The sequence below is a fragment of the Macrobrachium nipponense genome, chromosome 33 (assembly GCF_015104395.2).
Source record: "Macrobrachium nipponense isolate FS-2020 chromosome 33, ASM1510439v2, whole genome shotgun sequence".
NCBI classification, from domain to species: Eukaryota; Metazoa; Arthropoda; class Malacostraca; order Decapoda; family Palaemonidae; genus Macrobrachium; species Macrobrachium nipponense.
Genome location: NC_087219.1, coordinates 55,726,339 through 55,749,744, shown reverse-complemented (window position 1 = coordinate 55,749,744; position 23,406 = coordinate 55,726,339). Strand labels below are relative to the sequence as shown.

The 23,406-nt window shown below is 35.8% G+C and overlaps 1 protein-coding gene across 3 annotated transcripts in view; it reads right to left on the bottom strand.

The window, feature by feature from the left end:
• The window catches only part of LOC135203214 (nucleolar protein 11-like), a 151,333-nt gene that overhangs the window by 7,245 nt on the left and 120,682 nt on the right, over positions 1–23,406 (bottom strand). Inside the window, exons 6-11 of one of the 3 annotated variants that reach the window (XM_064232968.1) lie at positions 22,247–22,375; positions 21,790–21,984; positions 5,545–5,695; positions 5,121–5,326; positions 3,503–3,663; positions 2,967–3,135 (exon numbers count right to left, since the gene is read on the bottom strand). In XM_064232968.1, the coding sequence (XP_064089038.1) occupies positions 2,967–3,135; positions 3,503–3,663; positions 5,121–5,326; positions 5,545–5,695; positions 21,790–21,984; positions 22,247–22,375 (1,011 nt within the window). The remainder of the gene's footprint in view (positions 1–2,966; positions 3,136–3,502; positions 3,664–5,120; positions 5,327–5,544; positions 5,696–21,789; positions 21,985–22,246; positions 22,376–23,406) is intronic. The other 2 variants (XM_064232967.1, XM_064232969.1) reach the window with 2 other exon arrangements.

Genomic DNA, 23,406 nt, shown 5'->3' with positions numbered 1-23,406 from the left:
TGGTTTTGGTACCGATCAGGGTTATTCCCTGTAATAAGATCTTTTCATAAACACTCCCATGTCGAATGTGGTGATGGTGAATCTCTGTTGCACTTCATGTGTTGCACTTTCAGCATAGGCATTCCTGTGCAATTCTGTATCCTGTGATGAGACTTCCAATGACTGGGTAGTAATCAATGGATGTCAAGCTGTCAGGTGTCTTCCCAGTCTTGGAGAGGGAACCTGTGATACCAGGAATTAGCTTGTGTGTGGAATGGCCATTCATCCTGGCTAGGATCCATAACATTTGCATCAGGCTAGCTTCATGGAAAATATCCTCACCACCTGGATATATCACACGAGTAGTTAGTTTGGGGTTTTGGCATACTGTCATGTAACAGTCTGGCAATTCTGTAGTCTCAAGACAAAGAGAACTTTCTCTGGTTCTTTCTATTGACGGCACCGAGACTTAATACGAGACTGAAGGTCTTGCAATGTCTTGCAGCATTATCCTATGTGCTGTGCGTACATCCTATCCAGTAATGGAATTCAGGTGCTGATCGAAATTGTCGAACTCTGAGTGAAACAGATTTGTATTCTGGTGCTCTAACAATTTAAGAGAAGAGTTGATATGTCTGTAGTTACTTTAGCTAAGCCTGTCTCCATCTCCAAGGTCTAGCAATAATTCTTGCAGTACCCCATTCTATTGAGAATAGTTACAAGTTGTTCACTCCTACAGAGGTGCCTCAGAATCATACTCAACAAAATGTGTTTTGGTAACTTCCACTTGCCACAAGTTGAAGCACAGCAGGTGTCTAGTCTAATAGATAGGACCAGTCACCTAAATCCTTGGTGTTTTGGGGACAGTATATTTTGTGAAGATAAGGCTCAGAAACATTTCAAGTTCTGCTGGTATCTTTGGTTGCATCCCTGATTCTCTGATTATATTGGATGACTCAAGTACATATGCCTTGCGAATAGCATCATTAATGCTCATGCTACTACTGACATGATGTATCTATAGTATTGTGGTCCACTTTCACTCAGTTGAGGAAATGAAAGTGCAGATGAATACTTGGGATGACTCTAGTTTGTCTTTAAGCTTTGTGGCTCTGTATTCTGGATTGGGGAACGGTTTCTTCCAAGTGTGCTATGTACAGTTCCTTCAGTTCACAAGTTTCAACATTCTATTGATGATCAGGGCCTCTTGTTCTATGGCCTTCTATTGTTGATCAGGGGCTCTTGTGCTATGACCTCTCACACTGTTGAAAGCAAATCTGCGAGCCTCTTCCAATGCCAGCTGTCCGTTTCTCTGTTTTTCAATGACACTTCACGACTTTTTGGATGTTGAATATGGTACAATTTTCTACAAGATACTTTGCTTCACATACAAACAAATCTTTGCCTCTGATCCTAGTGGGCAGATGGTCATCATTCCTCAACTCGGCTTGTTGTTCCAGATCTTGCCATCCACCAAATTCAAACTGACAAAGACCTTCAGTTGTCCAACATCTTTTACTTTTATCTTCTTACATTTACCAGTTACAGAACATACAATCGGGTGTGAAAATTATACTGTATCCAGATGTTTTCTTGGCTCCAGATGGGGAGACACTGTTAGTCTGTTTTCTAAGCAAGGAGATTCAAATTCTCTGTGTTATCCATGGTGAGATAATAACTTGTCAGGAATCTGATTACAGATATCTGTCTTTCTGTAAGTTGAAGTTAACGGCTCAGCAAGTCTCCAGCTTTTTATTTCCTGTAGTTTAGCAAATGTTTCCTCCGCATCTAATTTGGAAGAGAATAGTGTAATTTCACCATACTTGTCTGTTTCCAATCCTAGCACAATAATTATACACACCGGACTCGGGCATGTTGATGTAATATTCTAGTCCTCCATTACTAAGAGGGTCTGCCAGACATAGAATCAGTCCTGTCACTGTCTAACGTTACTTCACACTCTCAGTCCTCTTATAGCACCTGGATAAAAGTTGAAATGAAGACAGACAATTTTTGCAACTGAAACCTCAAACTTCTTGAAAACGGTCAGTGATGGATGACTGAAAAGTTCACCAATAGATTCCTTAACCTGAAAAACACATTTAGATACCAAGATTATTATTCTATGATAATTAGAACCAGTGATATGTTGACATACGTCGTTTTACGTATCACTTCAGAACAGCTGTCGCAGATGAGGGTACCAATTAAAAAGTATGTAAAAACGACACATTGTATCCAAGTTTATACACTGTTACCACTCAGATTTGCATAATAGACATGGCAAGGATTTAAAAAAAAAAAAAGTTTCGTTCTGCCATAGTGGCCTATAAGGAACAGATGGTATAAACTACATTTTTGTGACGTCTTGAAAAATGGTGCTGCCAAATTATGTACCAAAAAACAAAAACTTCTGAAAGAGCCCTGTGTACACTTGGAATGCACTACACATATCTGATGCAAACAAGGCTACACCGAATATAGTTTATGGCTAGCAGCTGACAGCAGATTGGACATGGAAGGTGGACACCATGAGTTAAAAGTCAGCCAGGATGCTGTTATAAATCTATTATATGGATGTTAGATTTTACAATCGCATCCTGGCTTGAAAATTAAGATATGTTAATTTGTTGGAGGAAAATTATTTTAAATGTTAATTTGTTGGAAGAAAATTATTTTTCATGTTAATACCTACAGCAAATGACAAAACTACTGTCATGAAATTTCTAAAGTGAAATTACTAAGAAATTATGGTAATGTGTAAACAAGGGCACCACCATAATCTACAGTATGTATAATGTCTCTTTCGTTATTTCTTGAAAAAATAATTTATAATTTTCTATTTGCAGATATGACTGTTACTGTGGCTTGCAGTTTCAAGTTACCTATAACTATTATGCAAGGACTTAACTGCCCCTATGAAGTCAAATAAATAATCTTCAAGTAAGCATAAGCAGCTTTATAAATAAAAAAAGAATACTAATTACCAATGAAGCCTACCATGTCTGTAATTCGACTAAAACATGACAGCAATAGGCGATGAACGTCAACCTCAGATGACAAGATTAGCTGATGGTATTTCGTATCAAGGATCAGACTCAACCATTCACTCACTTCTGCTAGAGAAAGGGCTTCATTTCCTGGACAGAGCAAAACCTATAAAACACAATCACATTTAAATAAAGTAGTTAGTCCTTATTCAGGTTTGTTTTAATTTCTTGAACTGCATGATAAACTAATATCTGTAAAACTTAAAATTAACATGGTTTTGGATATGCTCAAGATAATTTTAAAACCAGTTGACTAAAAATTATGCTTTTATAACAGTATTTAATAAAAAAAAAAAGATTTAGGGAAAAAATTTAAACATCTATTAGCCAGAACTTGAACAAATGAAATAACTATATTAAAATTATTTTGAAGTATAATAGAAAGGCCAAAAAACCTTCAAATGATGCTGTTCTAACAGATAAGTAGGTCAACTAAGCACACACAAATACTAACATACACTGAAAATTCCTACCTCTCCTGCCACTATTAAGAAGTACAGGTACTGAATTAGGGAGAGAGAATCTTCAAATGACAACATATTCAGTTCTTTTGCAAGATGGGTATCTGTGTATGATTTTCTTAAGACAGCATTGATAAAGGAAGCTTTCCCTGGACCAAATGGGCATCTCACAACTGAAAAATAAAAACAAATTCCATAGCAAGATACAAAGTACCATTTTTTAATTCCATAACATGATACAAAGTAACATTTCAGATATACTACAACTCAGGGTTACCCATACTTCAGAACTACCTAAACTGTAAGAAAGAATGAAAGATCACATTATGCATTGTTTATTTACATGCACAGGCAACCTTGTACCTCTTCCAAAATGACAATGAATAATTAAACATGTCTTGAGTTCATAACCAACAATGAATAATTATAATAAATCTGTCTTGAGTACATAAAACTACGCAAGATACAACCCTACTTAGGTGTAACTACACAGTTAACCAAAGATCAGGCATGCAATCAATAAACAGTTAAGATACTACACAACAAAAAATGAAGTAATTATATACTGTATTCATGAACGCTTTGGTTAATATATTGCCTCTCATGTGGTCAACTATGAGGCTCTTGCAAGCAAAAAACCTTCATGTCGAAGGCTAAAATGCAATCTTCAAAGTTTTCAAGTACCCAACAAAAAGCACTCTTATGGTACTTAAACACATTGTCCCTAAACCTGGTATGTCTAACATGATCATTGGCAATACATAACAAAAGCTTCACCATATACTTTGTTATTCCATGGTTCTAATATTTTCTATTCTGGGGTTTAGTTTTTCCTTTCTTTGTAATTAAAAAGAAACTTGCTGCATTAGCCTATATCCAAACCTTTCAATATCTAAAAACATTGCACTAAATGTAGCCCCATCCATTTGCATGAATCGAGACAATGTAGACCAAGAAAATTTCTCATGAAACTCGGCTGGGCAGCTTATATTTCGCACATTACTTTTTAACCAACTCAAGCTTTTCTTACTATGGTTTGTTAACTTCAGAACAAGTTCCTTATAAATGAAAGTCATAAACTTGAATGAATATAAAGCAAATCTCATTTTTACAAAACAAATAAATTACAATAATCAATGTGTCGTACCAGTTGAAGTCATGATATATCAATGCACTGAGAACAGCACACCAACAAAAACAAAGCCTTCAATTCATGAAATTGGTGCAACCTTAATTTTATGGTTTCAATATTATGCTGGTCAAAATTGAGGAGAGTCTTCAACACCAGGGAATACAGTATATATCTGCTTAGGTGAAGAAATGGATTCCCTTATGGGTATTCTTTGCCGATTTTCATAATGTTGTGAATCCTTGCCTATCTAGTATTACAAATACATAGAAGATACCTCTGCTGAAGTCCAAACAGAGAGAGTACTAACCCAACAAAGGAAACATTTAAGAGCATATTTGTTCTTAAATTCACTTTTGACTTTAGCTGTAACTCTCTTACTTAAAAAGGGGTCAAAATAGAACATTTTTCATTTACTTAGTATGGTAAGATGAAATTGGAATGCATTGCAGTAAGTAATGATTCTGCTATAGTATCTACTAAAAACTAACTTCATCTTACCTCCTTCTTCCCCTTGACATTTGACTTCCATCTGCATTACAGGGTATTTGAACAGCCCATCAAATTCAGAATCCTTACACCTAAGGTAGCATTGAATAACCTTGACTAGGTATGATTCTGGTATGTCTTCAAATACAGCAATAACTTCATGCAAAAGCGCAAGTTCCTTATTTTCAACCATTGGACCTATCACAGTTCCAGCGAGTCTGAAAATAAAGAAATTTTAAATACAGATTACAACTTGAAAAACATCCTGACATACACATCAAGTACATATGGTTAAAGTCAAAACAATTCTATAATGCATAATTAGTGAAATTGGAAAGATAAGAAAACTAAGAAATGAAAAAAAAAATTTTTCACCAAAGAAACTACGTATTAGGTCACAATTCTTTATGGCTTCAGGGAACTACTTCATACTTACATGCTTTCACTTAAAGAAAGTTTATTTACACTTCTGAGGACTTCATTCAGCTTTTCACTTTTGTTTGCATAAATTGTCTGCGTTTCACCTTTTTTCACGTCAACTGTTGCATCCCAACCATAGCATGTTTCAGGGGGACATTCTGCTTCAGCTGTAAGCATATATAACATCAAAAGTCACATGGTTTTATGATGTCTAAATTATTAAAAGACACCAATTCAAACTCTCCAGTACATGAAATATTCAAATCCTAACATTCTAAAGAAGCCTAGCATTTCCAAAAAACAACTCTTGTCACTTTTCTAAATAATGTAAATTCCTAAGAACCTAACAAACCTTTCAATTTAAAGGCCACACTTACAAAATACAAGAAATACGCACTTTTGAAAATCACATTTTATAGTAAAATTTATTCATACAAACTTACTTAGAACACATATATTAAGAAAAAATCCTAAACACATCAGTTGTCTTTTAAAAGGAAAGAAAGATTATTGGCAGTTGGCAATGCAAATGGTTGAAGGGATCCACAGGTACCCAGGGGCTTACTGCCTCAGTTCTGTTGTCTAGCGCATGAGTTATGAGACACTGATTCTTCTTCAATCTGTCAGACTTAAGTCTATGAATCTAAGAACATTCAAGACCATTCATGTGACTACAGAAGAAGACATGAAAATATCTCTCTTACGGAACAATAAAATAACAATACAGTATTACAGTTACACTGGAGCTTCAACTTAACGGACCTCAACTTAGCGGATTTCGTTACTCACCAGACTCGCTGGTGTCTGGTAAAAATATTGTTTTCTACTTAGTGGAAAATCCAGTAAGTACAATAGGGTTATCGGAAGGTGGACTGAGCATACCTAAGTGGACGACCTCTCGTCATGAATGGATAATCCACCAAGTATACTAACTGCATCAGATGGTGAAAAAATGAATATATATAAACATGATCGAGGCTTTCCTGTTTCAACTTGTGATGGAGGACAGTGAGAGAATAAACAAATACAAGCACATGACCAACATTTCCCTGTGTGTGCCATTGAGGGTGGACGGTGAATGAATGACCAACTGAACACATGTACATGACCAGCACTTTCCTGGGTATGCTTATACAGGTGGATAATGAATGAATGCACACATACGACACATGCTTTCCTCTTTGAACCTGTGAGGGTGGAAGGTCAACAAATGCATTCACACGTGACTGAGATTTCCTGTTTAAACCCTGGGCATGGGTCCTTTGTTTAAGTGACCCAGCATGCCGAGCTGTTTGAATGTTTCATTCAGTCATTCTGCATCAGTAGTTTCCTCAGTGTAGAAACTGCTCTCTGTTATCAACAAGACCTATTTTGTGTGTGCATTCACAAAGAACTAATGTGCAGTCATTTGTCTTCTCAAAATTATTTACTAAATTGTACAATATGATAACATAATTTAATGTATGTACTTACAGTACTGTACATTATTAATTTAATGCTTAAAAAAAAATTTTCACAATGAGAGCATCACTCTGTTCCCCTCACAATCACATGCCTAGAAATACTGAGTTGAATGGTTATATAGTGTAATTGCATGCAATCACAATTACAATAATGCAAATGTACTATTGTAATGTAATTTTTTTCTTAGTATATGAGCGTGATATCATATGTAAATCTTTTTTTTTCCTTTTTTTATAGACTTAAGGTACTAAATACAGCAGCGCACTTTGCTATTCTTAATACAATCCTGTAATGTAGTGTTAAACATTTTTTAGTATGTTTGTTTGTGTACAGGTTATACACATACACAAACATCGTCTCAGGATGAACAATGCACTTCTGTCAGGCTGAATAATGCACTTCTACATGTTTTCTCTCTCTTTTTATAAATAATCTACATTCACTCTTAAAAAAGAAAAATTTTTAGTTTTTTAATATTGTATGGGATTTTTATGAATTATTTTATATATCCTGTTAGCATAAGCACATACAATTATGGACATGTACGTATATGTGTTGAGAAGCAACTGATTTTGCAGATATATCTCTATATTTGAATGATAAGTACCACATTTTTTTTTGTATAGAACAACCTTTAGACAAGACGAGATAAAAAATGACGGCAAATTTTCATGAATTCATCTGATATCTGTAGTATAAGATTGCTAAATTACAAAACCATCTGTGTATAGGCTAGCCTTATGGTTAAGTAAAGATGCTGTTTTATTTACTGTATCCCTAGAAATTAAAAATACGTACATAAAACTAAAAGGGAAACCATTGTGTTGCTAATATTTCATCGTCAATCACAAACCACCTCTAACAAGAGGATAATGTACGATAATTATCATACATATTCATCGTACATAACTATCGTTCTTATGACTACATTGTTCTAAACAGTGGTAAGTACAGTAATACTTTGGGTTACGAACCGATTAGTATACAAATTTTTTAACTTACAAAGTGACGCCCTCATTCTGGAATACAAATTTCACTTGGAATACGAATGCGCGAATTTCCATCATGGGAGGCCGCCTGCATTGTTTACATCGGACATCGGATGAGCGTGGAATCTGCGAACGCATTTTTTTTGGCCAAAACTTAACGAGGGTCACGTGACTTCCTCACACGCATCCCTTGACCCTTTTTAAACCATAACTCTTTCACTATCTCGCTGGCGGTAAGATTGAATGCATCTGTCCATGATACGCTCTCAAATTTGCTTAGTGATTTGCGCACGTGTTGTGTTTCCGTGATAGTGCTTATACGTTACTATTACCCAAATACTAAAGACAATGGCTCCCAAGATGACAAAGGCAAGCAGCAAGAAGGAAAGCATGAGAAAGAAGATGATGATTATGGTCAAAATGAAGAAGGAAATTATCCAAATGCATGATAAAGGCGAGCGCGTGAAAGACATTGCAGCATTCTTCAAGCGGTCGCAATCAACGATCTGCACTATTTTGAAGAAAAAGGAAGAAATTAAAGACAGTAAAGCATCAAAAGGTGTCACAGTATTGACGAAACAACGGCCTTATATTCTCGACGATGTAGAAAATTGTTTATCAATAATGGGGTGGGTCATTTCTATAAAATTTTAAAGAACAGGCAAAAGAAAGCCTCCATAGAAAAATATTTTTTCAAAATTGTGAAAGACGACAGTGTCGCGTAAGCGTAAAATTAGTGATGGTAGTGAACGCTGCTCTCGAGAGAAAGAACCAGAAAGTCTTCCAGAAGTGTTCACGGAGGGAGATTTCCCCCCCCAAGCCCTAACCCTCTCCTCCTCCCCCTTCCCCTCCTCCCGTCTCCGTCAAGCCAGCAGCCACACTCGCCAAAGGTAAAGTTCAGGTTTTACTGTGCATGCATATTAAATCGAGTGTTTATATTTAATTTCATTCTTCAATTTTATAATTTTATGTAATTCCTACACGAATTTTCAACCTTAGTGAACAAAAATAAATGGAAAAATATGAATTGAAATGGTCATTCATGGTCGGGTGGAACGCATTATTTGCTTTTTATAACATTCTTATGGGAAAATCCATTTAGGTTACGAATTTTTTAGGTTACGAAGCAGGTTCTGGAACGGATTAAATTCGTAACCCAAGGTATTACTGTACAGGCAATCCTTGGTTATCAGCGATCCAGTTTTATGGCTCGTCTAGAGCCAAAATGCACTGATTTCCAGTTATCGGCACTGATAAACGGTTTTCGGTTATCAGCAATTTTCACTGATCATCAAGCCATTGGAACAGAACCCCCGCTAATAACCGAGGACTCCCTGCAGCCCAAAATTGTATTATTTACCACCAATTAATGATAAATTTTAAATGAAAAATTAATATTGTTATCCTAAACATTATTACGTACAACCATAATTACAATACTACCATTAAAATTACTGAAAGGTTACCGAAAGATACAAGCAAGGTATATAGAATGGTCAGGTAGTCTCATTTGTGGGGGGTTGCGGCTTATCCCCCCAAGAGCCGCATCACCTGGAGGCCAGGTCAGGGCGAGAAGTCACTCAGCTACCGTTTCATTCAAATGTATATCACAGGTCACTTCAGTCATCTCTGTATTGATTTAGTTTTACATTCTTCGAATACAACCATAGTTTTGATTTTTTATATAATCTAAATTATTATTTAAATAATGCCAAATAACTGCGGAAATGGGTTCATCGTTTTAATAGCAAGGACTACTTTAACCCTACTGCTCATTGCATATGCAGTAATCATTTTGAAGAAAATGCATATAAAAGAGACCTGCAGCAGGAACTTCTTGGATCGCGAGCCCCAGCAATGAAAGTCAGACGTATGAATGTGAGGACAGCAGTGCAGCTTCTTTCGGAAACAACATCTAAAGCTTTAGATTTTTATGGAAGTCAGGAACTTTTGACGAGCATGTCCTGGGAAAGTACAAAGGACTTTATAAAGCTTGCTGACTCCTGGTTTGTTGTGTTCAATTCAAGGGTACCTTATGACAGAAAAAAATCTATAAATACTTATGGGATGCAACTGACGGAACAGAATAAAATCCTTGACAATATGAAGTGTACTGCTAAAACAATAGGAGTTTGCAAAAGTAATAAGATCTATCAGTTCCAAAAGGGACTTATTGTGTCATGCAAATCCTTGCCAAGGTTGCATATGTATAAAAGTAAATATGATGTATCATACATAATTACCTCCAGACTTAACCAAGATGGACTGGAAAACATGTTTGGCTGTCTTAGACAAATGGGTGCAACTTCTGATCATCTTACGCCAGATGAAATCAAACACAGAATAAGGTCATATTTACTTGGCAAAATAAACTCTATAACTGGAAAAAATTGTAACTCGATGAAGGAGTGCGATTCTTCAAATATGTCGGAAGGAATGTTCAGTCAAGAGAAAAGTTGTGAAAATAATGATTCAAATGAAACCGATCTTGAAAGAGAGCTTATGATTTCTGCAATGGTGTTTGCCTCTAATGAAGATGAGAAGATCCCAGAAGAAGATTCAGAAAACTTTTAAAATGAATATCCTGAAATAACTTTAGAGAATGTTGCAGACGAAGAGGGCCTTCGATATGTTGGAGGTTATGTGGCATCTAAATTTCCAGATTATCAGTCCTTAGGATGTAAACTTAAAATAGTGAAAGGTACCTGGATTAGTGCAGTAGAGCGACATGATAATAAATTAACGGAACCAAGTGCTAAGTTATTTGAAAAATTAAAGGTAACGGAAAAAATGTTTCAAACGTACAATGGAGAAAATACACTGAGACCAGGCAATGGAGTATTATGCGACTTGGCACGCCATATTGAAAATTGTTTATCCTTGCCTTTTAAAGTAATATTGTTTTTTGTCAGATGTCGGATGTCTTTTAGGATGAGAGCTCTGAATGCCCAAATTTTATCAAGAAGGCAAAAAATGAAAAAGATAATGCCATGAAAATTTTTAAAATTGTTTTTTTTTTCACTTTTACTAAGTATTTTTCATTTCCATTATGAAGCCAGATACTGTTATGTGTTATCTATGTCGATCTATGTCAGTGTATTAAATAATGTATTGTAAAATTATACATAAGCCTTTGTAAATAAATGCCATGTCAAATGCTAATTGAATATTTTTTTAAGTCCTGTCAAGCATATTAATTTAAGGTTCTATTATATATTAGAGCGCCAAACATTATCAATCCACGATTTTGTATGTGTAGTACAGTGACCTATATGAATTCAAAAGAACACCAAACGTATACAAGATAACAGAGTGAAAAGGACACCTTACAGGCCTAATCTCTTCGACCCAAGGTACTTAAGTTTCCCAAGGTAGTACTTGCCTTGACCGCTCCCACCCTGGCCTCCAGGCCTGTCACGGAAATACCCCTCAACTACCCCCGCGACCAAAGTGACTGTACCTCTCTCCCTTATTCTATATACCTTGGATACAAGTTACTGTGAATAAAACCATAACTTGATGTTTACATTTTTGCAGCTTGGTTCGAAATTACCAATAATATATAAGGTAAAAGTGGTTTTATTAGGTACCTTTATCAGCTTATACTTTATAACATGAATCTTTTCATGCATGTCCGTGGTAATTGCACCAAGGCCAAGTCTAGCTTACCAATAAACATGACTTAGAATTCAAGGTTTGATTTTTAGAATGGTAATATAAGAGGATCCAAAATTTTTAGGGGTGAATTTTAGGATTTAAAGGTCGTCTTACACGTGGGAATATATGGTAATTCAGTAGTATTAAACTAACCAAACAGACCCATGAGGCACACATTCTTAAATTAAAAGAAAGATGAAAAAATGCAAAAATACATGAATGCAGGCAGACCTTCCCCACCATTAGCCCTACATTAAGGAGTCAGTTGCCTGATGCGCATTCTTCAACGCCTTCTATCAAAAGCATCATCCTCCACCAAACCTCTTCTCTCCATATCTTCCTTCACTTTATCTCGCCACCTCATTCTATCTCCCTCTCAATCTTCATCTAAGATGTACTTCCCAAGCCCTCTTCACTCCCTCCTCATCATCTATCTTCAACACATGCCCATACCAACTCAATTGTGCCTCTCATCACCTCGGTAGTCTTTACTAAGCCTGCCCTTTTTATTTTGTCATTTTCTAATCTCTTAAGCAGCAATATTCCCATAATCCACCTCAGCATTCTCATCTCTATTCTCTCAAGCTTTACTTACTCTTTTCTTCTTAGAGCCCATGTTTACGATCCAAACATTAACAATGGTCTTATCACTGTGCTGTAGATCTTGACTTTTAGCTTGATTGACATTTTCTTATCACATACTACTCCATCTACCTCTCTCCACTTCTCCCATGCAGCTCTTATTCTATGGTCAACTTCAGTCTCACATCCTCCCTCATGGCCGAAGTAGATCCTAAGTATTTAAATTTGTCTGTCTGTTTTATAATCGAGCCTCTTCTTTCTTGTATTACTATTATGTCTCTATCTTCTCTACTGTTCACCAAAATCACTGATTTATTCACATTCACCTTTAACCCATCCCTCTCTAAAGACTCCTGCCACTCTCCAACCCTTCTCTGTAGGTCTTCCTCATTTTCGGTAGTACTCCCCAGATCATCAGGGTACAACAACTCCCATGGCTCTTCATTCCTGATCTCTTCACTTAACACATCCATGACCAGAACAAACAAAAATGGGGTTAATGCTGATGCCTGGTATAATCCAACACTAACTTCAAAGTTTTCTGTTTCCCCAACTGCAGTTATAACTTTTCTGCTCGTTCTTTGATATATCATCTTGACCAGCCTAACCAACTTTTCAGGGAATTTCCGCTTCCTCAAACACCAAAACATCACTTCTCTTGGGATTCTACTGTATACTTTCTCTAGGTCTATAAATGCACAAAAGAGCTCCTGATTTCCCACCAGCCTCTTTACTGTAGAAGTAACTCAGCTCTGTAATAAACAAACTGGCACTGTGTTCACCTTCTGCATGCCTTTGATTGTTTGTTTAAACGGCTTCCTTGTGAAAATTTATTTTATCTCTCTTTCCTTTTTTGCATTCTTGCCTTATTATTTATTTGTTGCAAGATCCTCATGTTTATTTTAAAATCTACTGTTTGCCAACAGAAGTTGATGTATTGTGGCATGATTAATCTCTTTCATGCACTTAAGATTCAAGTGTAAACACGCCGATTACTCTCTCTCAGACACATAATCGAACACACACACTATCGATTCCCGATTATCCTTGTAAAATGTGAGTAAAATTGATTTTGTTATCAACCTTTGCCTACTGCGACCATTTCGGTTTCCTCAAAGGGTTCCCGTCTCTCCTCCCTCCATCCACCAGCCGGCCAAGCAACATTTACACCAAACAGTTCCTAAATGGTGCACAGAAAAAATAAAATTTTGAAAATATTACTTCATATATTGTCTCATTACTTTACACTCTTAATTTAAATCTTTGAACAATAATAGAAAAAAATGTGAAAAAGGGGACTTTTTGGGTTGGCTGGAATGAATTACCCTGATTCCCTTTATTTCTTATGGGAATATTTGTTTCATATTTCAAACGAATCATACTTCAAACAGCCTTCTGGAATGGATTAAGTTTGAAGCCTGAGGTGCTACTGTATTTTGCTGTGTTTGCATTAATATTATTTGAAAATTAGTAAATTATTTATTTATCAGTAAGTAATTTGCCCAGAGTACATTTGTACAGTTTTAGAGTAAGTTTCTATAAAAGGCACCATATGGTTTAAAATGAATTTTTATGGTATGATTTGAAGAAGTTTTTTTTATTTTTGTGCATTTTATGTAAGAAACTTAATACCCACTTTAAACTGAAATGTGGAATAAAGGTATTACTATATAATTATCACCATCATTATATGCATAAAAATTCTCTTTCAGCATAGAGAGAGAGAGAGAGAGAGAGAGAGAGAGAGAGAGAGAGAGAGAGAGAGAGAGAGAGAGAGAGAGAGAGAGAGAGAGACAACTCATACACTATTGACAATACATGCTAAGCATGAGCTACAAGATTAACTGTTATTGGTTACTTCCCGCTCCTTCAACCAATAGCGTTTTGTCATGGAAAGAGAGAGAGAGGGTGGGTGAACATCGGTTTTTTTTTATTCAGTAGTACATATTACATGATAATAAATCAATATTAAAGGATTTTAATTTAACATTTGATTGATATTTGGCTGTTTACATTAATACTCATTACATTAATATTTTAAAATTAATAAATTCAATCTTTTTTCATGAAAAATGTATTCGGTCAAAAAAATAAATGAAAATAAAGTAATTAGTGAATATTACTCTATGAAAATATCCACCTAGTAGTGAATTTCCCAGCGATATTTCCGAGGGTCTTCGAGGTTGTTTCACAGAATCCCCCATTGCTGGACCGTGATCTAGCAGGGTCCACTGTACACTCGAAAATGATAACTGCTCTATGTTTTGTACCAGCTGATGACCTTGACAGTTACATGGATTCTTTGGCAGGTAGTTTATCGGAGGAGTTAATTCTGGTTTTAAACTGGTTCGAAGACAATTATATTGGCCATCATAATCGGTGTGGAGCAGGCAGGCGAAATCCTTCATTTAAGACGAAGATGTGGCATACGTATCAAAGAATGTTCATTAGAGATGATAGAACAAATAACTATGCTGAGGCAGCTAGCAGGAGATTGAAAAGTGAATTGGAATGTTATGCAGAATCATATGGAAATTCATTGATGTTCTTAAGCATGTTCAAAAGGGAAGATAGTATAATGATAACAAAAAGGATCAGTTTTTCCAGATCTCGTGAATCATATAGACTCCTCTCAGGCAGGACCACGCATCTATGACACTGCGTCAGTCTTTTCTTAACCGTCTGGGCTTGAGTTGTGGTTGACCTCTCCCAGCATTTACCTGGTTCACTGCCCGTTTTGCTTGTGTTTTAGTGTGTGCAGGTGTGTGTGAGCGTGCTGTTATTATGGCTTCTTCTGCTCCATCTTGGCCTCATCAACGTATGTGCCCTGGAACTCCAGGTTTTCCGTATTCTCATTTTTTGGCTTAGGCTGCGACCGACCCCCACATCACTTGTAGTAGGTGTCGCTCTAACGTTTGTTCAATAACAAATCCCTGCACGGAATGCCATGCGTGGCCTAGAGAGCAGTGGAAGTTATTTTATAGTGAGAGGGAGCATCGTAGGGTTTCTACTCTCCTTTCGTGGAAGGGTTTTTCTTCACCTCTTCCCGATGCTTCGTCTCCTGCTGCTGTCACACCCCATACTAGTGTTGTGCCTTTGTCCCTTTCCTTTTCTTCCATCGATTCGTTGTTGGAAGGATCGGGAGGATCTCAGGCTGATTTATGTAATGTCGCCCCTTCTTCAGGAGTTAATTTGATTCCCAAGAGGGAGGAGGCTTTTTCATCATGGTCTTTTATTTCAGAGTCGGAGGCATCCAAAATGGCAGCGCTTTGGGGAACGCTTGGGCTACGGGGTCCACCGTCCTTGGAGGGTTTGCTGACGCACTTCATGGATGCTCACTACCCCACTCATGCTGTCCAAGCCTTCCCCCCTTCTCCTGGCCTCGCCTTCATGGGTAGCCGAGGTCAGCCATTTTGTATTGCTCAGCCAGTGATGATTGCTGCTTCTTCGAGTCAGAGGGAAGCCGTGGCGTCAGCCCTGCTAGTGACGTCATGGGATCAATCATTTTGTATCCCTCCGCCAGTGGCGTCTGCTTCCCGTTTGGATCGAGGGGAAGCCATACTCAAGCATTAAAGTCCTTACACCAATATTTACATTCTTCATATCTATTAGGAAGATCATACTCTATATCCCTGCAGCCAGCACAAACAGTGTGTCTATTTACCTCAAAATTCAACATCCTAGTGCAACAGTAACCATTCCAACAGAACCTGACATTTTCAGCCTTGTTTCCAGTGAAACACATCCTAGGAGAAATAAATGTACTGTATCATGAGAGCAACAAATTGCCAAGACCATGAAATATCAAAGAGCACTATAGACAATGGCAGCAAGGAGAATTCTGACAAGAGTAATGCATTCAAAATACATCTGGTGGAGAATAGGCATACAAGACAGTCATCCAGGTAAGCCAAGTGGTCTTCATTTGTTAAAATGCTGACTTGCCTATCAGCATGGAGATATAAGCTATCTTTAGCAGTAAGTAAGATCCATCCCAAATAACTACTTTTCTGATTAACTGCTCTAAACCCCTTTTCACCACAGATGCCCATATAGTCTTAGTTTTTTACATCTCTTACTTTTCCTACTTGAGATACTACATCTCTGAACCTTTGCTACTAATAAGACCTTTCTCACACTCAAGTCAAGAATCTTAGCATTTTGTAGTCAAATCTGTTGAAAACTCCTCTGTTTTCTTTTAAAAGTGCCAATATCTAGTTACTTAGCAGAATAGTACTAAGCAATGCAGAGAGATCATCGACAACAGGTTTGTAAATCTCATTGTTAAAACACAATTCTTTTGATACAACTAAATAAAAAATTTAAAAAAAACTCTTTTGATACAACTAAATAACCATAGCATATAATTTTCATATCTCATTAACCCTTAAACGCCGAAGCGGTAAAAAAAAAAATGTCTCCCGTGTGCCGGAGGTGTTTCAGAGTGAGCGCGGAAGAGGAAAAAATATTTTTTCAAAAAATCACAGCGCGCTTAGTTTTCAAGATTAAGAGTTCATTTTTGGCTCCTTTTTTTTGTCATTGGCTGAAGTTTAGTATGCAACCATCAGAAATTAAAAAAATTATCATTATCATATATAAATAATGCGATATATGATAGCGCAAAAATGAAATTTCATATATAATTGTATTCTAATCGCGCTGTGCGCGAAACGGTTAAAGGTAACAAGTTACTTTTTTTTTTGTAATGTACAATAAATTGCGATCATTTTGGTATATAACACATTGTGAAACGATAAAAGCAACACAGAGAAAATATTATCACAAAATAATGCATGAATTTGTAACGCGCGGACGTAAAAAAATATTTTTTTCAAAAATTCACCATAAATCTAAATATTGTCCTAGAGACTTCCAATTTCTTTCAAAATAAAGACAAATGATTGAATATTACTATACTGTAAGAATATTAGCTTACAAATGCAGTTTTCAACCATATCTGACTAGTTAAAGTTGACCGAATGTCGAATTTTTTTATATATATTTTTTTATATGCAATTATTTCGGAAATAAGAAAAGCTACAACCTTCAAATATTGTTCGTTTTATTCTACATGAAATTGCGCACATTTTCATATATAAAACTCTATGAAATGCCTAATATGAAACGGAGCAAATATTCCGAGAATGGGACGTACGCATTTCGGAGATTTGTGGCGGAGAATCCGCGCGCGGAGGGAAGGAAAGTTTTTTTTTTTTAAATTCACCATAAATCTAAATATTGTGCTAGAGACTTTGAATTTGTTTCAAGATGAAGATAAATGACTGAATATACTAGACTGTAAGAGTTTTTAGCTTACAATTGCGTTTTTCGACCATTTTTGGTCGGTAGAGTCAAAAGTTGACCGAACGTGGTTTTTTTTTCTATTTATCGTGATTTATATGCAAATATTTCAAAAATGAGAAAAGCTACAACCTTCAATTATTTTTGGTTGTATTCTACATGAAATTGCGCACATTTTCAAATATAAAACTTTATGTAACGGCTGATTTAAAATGGTGCAAACATTACCACAATCGCACGTATGATTTTTTCGGAAGAGTTACCGCGCGGACGTAAAGAAAATGTTATTTTTTCATAAATTCACCATAAATCGAAATATTGTGCTAGAGACTTCCAATTTGTTGCAAAATGAAGGTAAATGCTTGAATATTACTAGAATATAAGCGTTTTAGCTTATAATTGCGTTTTTCGACCATTTCGGTAGAGTCAAAGTTGACCGAAGGTTAAAAATTTGTCACTTATCATTTTTTATATGAAAATATTTCAAAATTGATAAAAGCAACAACCATGGGTTGTTTTTAGTTGTATTGTGCATGAAATTGCACACATTTTCATATATAAAACTTTATGTGACGGCTAATTTAAAATGGTGCAAACATTACCACAATCGCATGTATGATTTTTTTCGGAAGAGTTACCGCGCGGACGTAAGGAAAATGTTTTTTCATAAATTCACCATAAATCGAAATATTGTGCTAGGGACTTCCAATTAGTTGCAAAATTAAGGTAAATGATTGAATATTACTAAAATATAAGAGTTTTAGCTTACAATTGCGTTTTTCGACCATTTCGGTAGAGTCAAAGTTGAAATTTTGGCACTTATCGTTATATGAAAATATCTCAAAACTGATAAAAGCTACAATCATGAGTATTTTTTTTTTATTTTACATAAAAATGCGCACATTTTCATATATAACACTCCATGTAACGGCTAATTTAAAATGGTACAAAAATTATGTCAAAGTGACGAAATAATTTTTGAGATGTGTCACAGATACTTTTTAGTGTGGCAAGAAAGAAATTCGCGCTTGCGCACCTGCGTAACGATTGTAAACAAAACAACACCTTGATCCATGAACTCCCAGCATCCCCCAAGGCGCGTGATTCAAGAGTTTTCGGCTGGTAGGCCTAAAAGTATTTTTCCGCAAATTTTTAAAAAAACTTTTGTATGTCGACGTAAAATACGTCCGGTCGGCACCCGAGAGACAAAAAATGTCGACGTAAAATATGGCCAGTCGGCGTTTAAGTGTTAATATATGTTTTTATAAAGATAAATAAAGTCGACCCCTACCTATTGGTGGATTTTTCTATGGAATATAAATACACATTATTCATGGAAAATTAGCCCATTTGCAGTATTTTTCATCAAGAAATATTCACTAATTACTGTATTTTCTTATTTTCATGATTAAATGCATTTTTTTTAATAAAACTCTTAAAATACAACAGTACGTATAAGCATATTTTGAGCGGATTGTTGGTGTTTGAACTATGTGTTCGGATTCGCGGACTCGCACATTCACGGATTTCTCTCGGGAACATTTCCCTGCATTATTCGAAGGAAATTTGCCTTTTCACAGTATTTTTCTATGAGAAATATCCACAAATTCCTGGGTTTTTTTAATCAATTTCATCATAAAATGCATTTTTTGTGATAAAACTATTAAAAAAAAATGGTACAAGCGGCCCGCAGTTAACAACGCAATCATTCAGCGGCGAATCAGTTTTACGGCTGTAGTAAAAAATATTCATGAAAAAAATAAGGCATTTTAAGGTATTTTTACTGCACAATTTTTGGTTAACAGCGCCGCTAGCACCGTTGTCTAACGAGTTCATACATTTGTAGAAATGCCATTCAGACCATAAATGTTAAGCAAATTATATTAACAAATTTTATGAAGAGTTATTTCATAGTTATTAGGGTAAAATATATGCCTCTGACGCTGTCCTATGCTGAAAATATCGAGTTACATAAGTGCAAATTTAGCTATGGATGTGTTGATTTATAAATATTCATGCTTTTATGTTTAAAATGTGTATGAAAATGTATTAAGTATAGGGTATTTTAATTTCTGCACAGAAATATGATACGAGGGCAGCTTTTGAAACTGCCCTTCACGTTATCAAATACAATGTTTTTCATGTTCTTTCTTGTGAGCCGCCGCCTGCCGCTCTTCCGAAAATATAGTTAAAAAAAAAAGTGCAAATTAGCGATCGATGTGTCGATTTTATAAATGTTCATGCTTTTATGTTTAAAATGTGTATGAAAATGTATTACGTTTAGGGTATTTTTATTTCTGTGCAGAAATATGATAAAAAGGCAGCTTTTGAAACTGCCCTTCACGTTATCAAATACGATGTTTATTCATGTTCATTCTTGTGAGCCGCCGTCTGCCGCTCTTACGAAAATATAGAGTTAAAAAGTGCAAATTTAGCGATCGATGTGTTGATTTTTTTAATGTTTATGCTTTTATGTTTAAAATGTATTTGAAAATATATTACGTATGGGGTACTTTTATTTTTGTACATAAATATGATACAAATTAAGGCAGCCTTTGTAACTACGCTCCACGTTGTCAGGGGATGTTTTTTCATGTTTGTTCTTGTCCGCTACTGTTCCGAAAAATGCATGGTGTTATTTTATTAATTATGCATCTTTTCCATAAATCCTTTAAAAAGTTATACATTACTTCACTGTATCCAATAATATTGTATGTATTCTCATATTATTGTATTATAAAATACTAAGGCAAATCTCAGCCAGTATTCCGCGGAGCGGCCAATGTTGTGGTTTGAAATCAGCTGATGGCGAATATGAGTTTGTTTCACCATAATTAACGCAACGCAATTCTGAGCGAATTCTCTTGCTTCTAGTTAGCATAAACGAATATCTAGATACTTGACTTATATGAGACAAGGTTATTTTTCCTTATACGTGTTTTTAGGTGAAAATATGAATTGAATATGTCTCGCTGTGAATGTGAACTACTTTTTTTTCCTTAACAGATTATGTTGGCGGCCTGTTTATGCGTGCGTAAAAAAATCATGTGATTCCATTCGCAATTCTCCTTTATATCATCGTAATACGAACTTTACGTTATTTATCTTATATCAGCGTGAAACCAACAGTAAAATGTGTTCTTTCAAGCACAGTAGTTTTTATTAAAATGATTTTATCTCAATTTTATCTACGGTTGTGTTTGATGGCATACGTTTAATGGAGTTTTATCCTTGTTGCCGATGTACGATAATAGTCATTAGCAGCTTGAACAGTTTTCTCAGCTTCATTTATAACTAGGTTTAAATTTAACAGTATATTTCCCGATTGATCTTTGATCTATATTGACCTTGGATCTATAGTGAATAAAGTTATTACATTAAGATATCTCAGTTCTATTCTACATAACGCCATTTATAACAACTACAGTAATAGTGTGTTATAGTACGATGATTGAAATACAAGCCAAACGGATGTTATCCAATTCGGTTGTACTTAGAAAGAAAAAAAATAAAAAAGTAGTTTCTCGTTCGTTTGTTCATGGCTGTACACATTCACGCAACGAGTATAACGTTAAAACCATACTTTCATCATTCTCTTTTGCTGTTATTGGACTTATGTAACTAGAAGATGGGATAAAGTTAGGCTATTGTAATTTGGTCTCTCATAAAATCGGACTATCGTAAGACGAATTATCGTAACTTGAACACTACAGCTACCTGTACACTTTATAAACCTTTATAAACCTAGCTTTAATCCTTTGGGTGTCGAGAGTATGTAAAGAGATAACTCTTTACATACTCTAGACATCCAAAGGATTAAAGCTAGGCTTTTTTCACTTTACAGTATTTATAATGCTATGATGTACTGTACAGTAAATTCTATAGTACTATACTGTATAAATATAATTTTACTTATTGCGCTATAGTGGGATTACGGCGCCTTTGGCTGGTCTAGAGTTTCGAAAGAAGGTATGCAGCGGCTGTAGGCTTTAAAATCGCTTAGCGTCGAAAATCATTTAGCATCAGCGGCCAGGAACGGAACCTCTGTCGCTAACCAAGGGCCGCCTGTATAAACATTTTTAGTGGCTTTTTCTTGAGTTTTAACTAACAAAATAGGATGTTTTAAGCATTTTTATAGAGGTTCCAACTATTCACAGGGGGGTCTGGTACGTATCCCCCGCGAATACGGGGGACCACTGTACATCCCTAGCAAATACCAGGGGTCGACTTAATAGCCTAGAAGACAACTCACATTTTCCAACACTTACATGAAATTCGTGACCCAAAAACTGTAGCAAGAGTTGAATTGGCGATGACATAAGGTGTGCAAGAAAGTGATCCACCATCAACAACAATTATTCCAACTGAAGAAACCCAAGCATACGGAGGATCATAATACATCTTCAAACGTCGAGTACTTGTTACCATGGCAAATTTAACATCCCAAAGTACCAACAAACTGCCTGTAAGAAAACATTATGTTCATCAGAAAGTTTATTAATATAGTAAAATTAACTACTCATTTAAAAATTATTCAAAATGAAAAGTTTGCTTTGATTCGGAGCTCCAAACAGACATGTTGATAATGTCAAGAACAAATAACTCCCAATATCAGAATTTTGTAGAAAACAGACAGTTCGCTGTTTGACAAACAGCTATATAATATCATAAATGCAATAAAAAGTATTAACAAAGCTGAAACAGCCATGAATGATTGTGGCTTACCAGCATATGTATGAGAAAAGCAAGAAAAAGAATTTTCTTTTGCCAGTTGTGCTGCTTGTAAAGTCGCTCTGGAAAGTTCTGGCATACTTTGCAGTGAATATCTTTCACCAAAAGATATTTTTTTCCCTTCTAAATCACATAGAAACCAAACTTTACAATCAGGATAAGGTTACTCTGCATACAAATAATATATAAAACTGGCATAAAAATAAAACATGCATAAAATTTAATAAAACATTTTGAAATACAAAACTGTCATTCGATGAACTCGGAGGCATGAAGTATGGAGCACATTGATCTTCAAAATCTCAATAACCGTGAGCATTAAATTTTACTATTATATTCAGATATTTATCTTGAACACTAAAGTAATGAAATATGATATTGTTAGTATACAATAAAGTTTTGTACATACTTACCTGGCAGATATATACATAGCTTACGACTCTGACGTCACGACAGAAAATTCAAAACTCGCGGCACACGCTACAGGTAGGTCAGGTGATCTACCTTACCCGCCGCTGGGTGGCAGGTGTAAGAACCAATCCCCCTTTCCAGCCAGATTTTTCTCTTCCACCTGTCTCCTGAGGGGAGGCTGGGAGGGCCATCAATCGTATATATCTGCCAGGTAAGTATGTACAAAACTTTATTGTATACTAACAATATCATTTTTGTACATGAACTTCCCTGCCAGATATATACATAGCTGATTGACACCCTTGGTGGAGGGAAAGAGACTTATAAGTCCAGAGAAAGGGGAAATAACATATGTTAAAGTAATAAATACCCTTGGTTCTTACCTGATATAGGCAGAAGACTTCATAGTTACTGTCTACAAGTCTGCGTTGCCTGAAGAGTTCCAGCGAGGGCGTGACCTACAGCTGAAAAACTCTTTGGGTCTACCAATGGGAACTGACTCCGCTTACTTGGTAGAATCCAGTTAGGGTCTAGTCAACGGGGATCAACCCACTTAAATGACAGAGCCTGTCCAGTACCATTGCAAGGAGCTTCAAGCACAAAACGATCACCTAACCAAAACACAAATGTTAAAACTACGAAAGAAGGAGATGCCTCCTGCATCCTCCTTCCCACAACCAAAAAACACAATAGAAATACAATAAGGGAAAATATTTAAAAAGGATATGCTTCAGCTCCCTGCC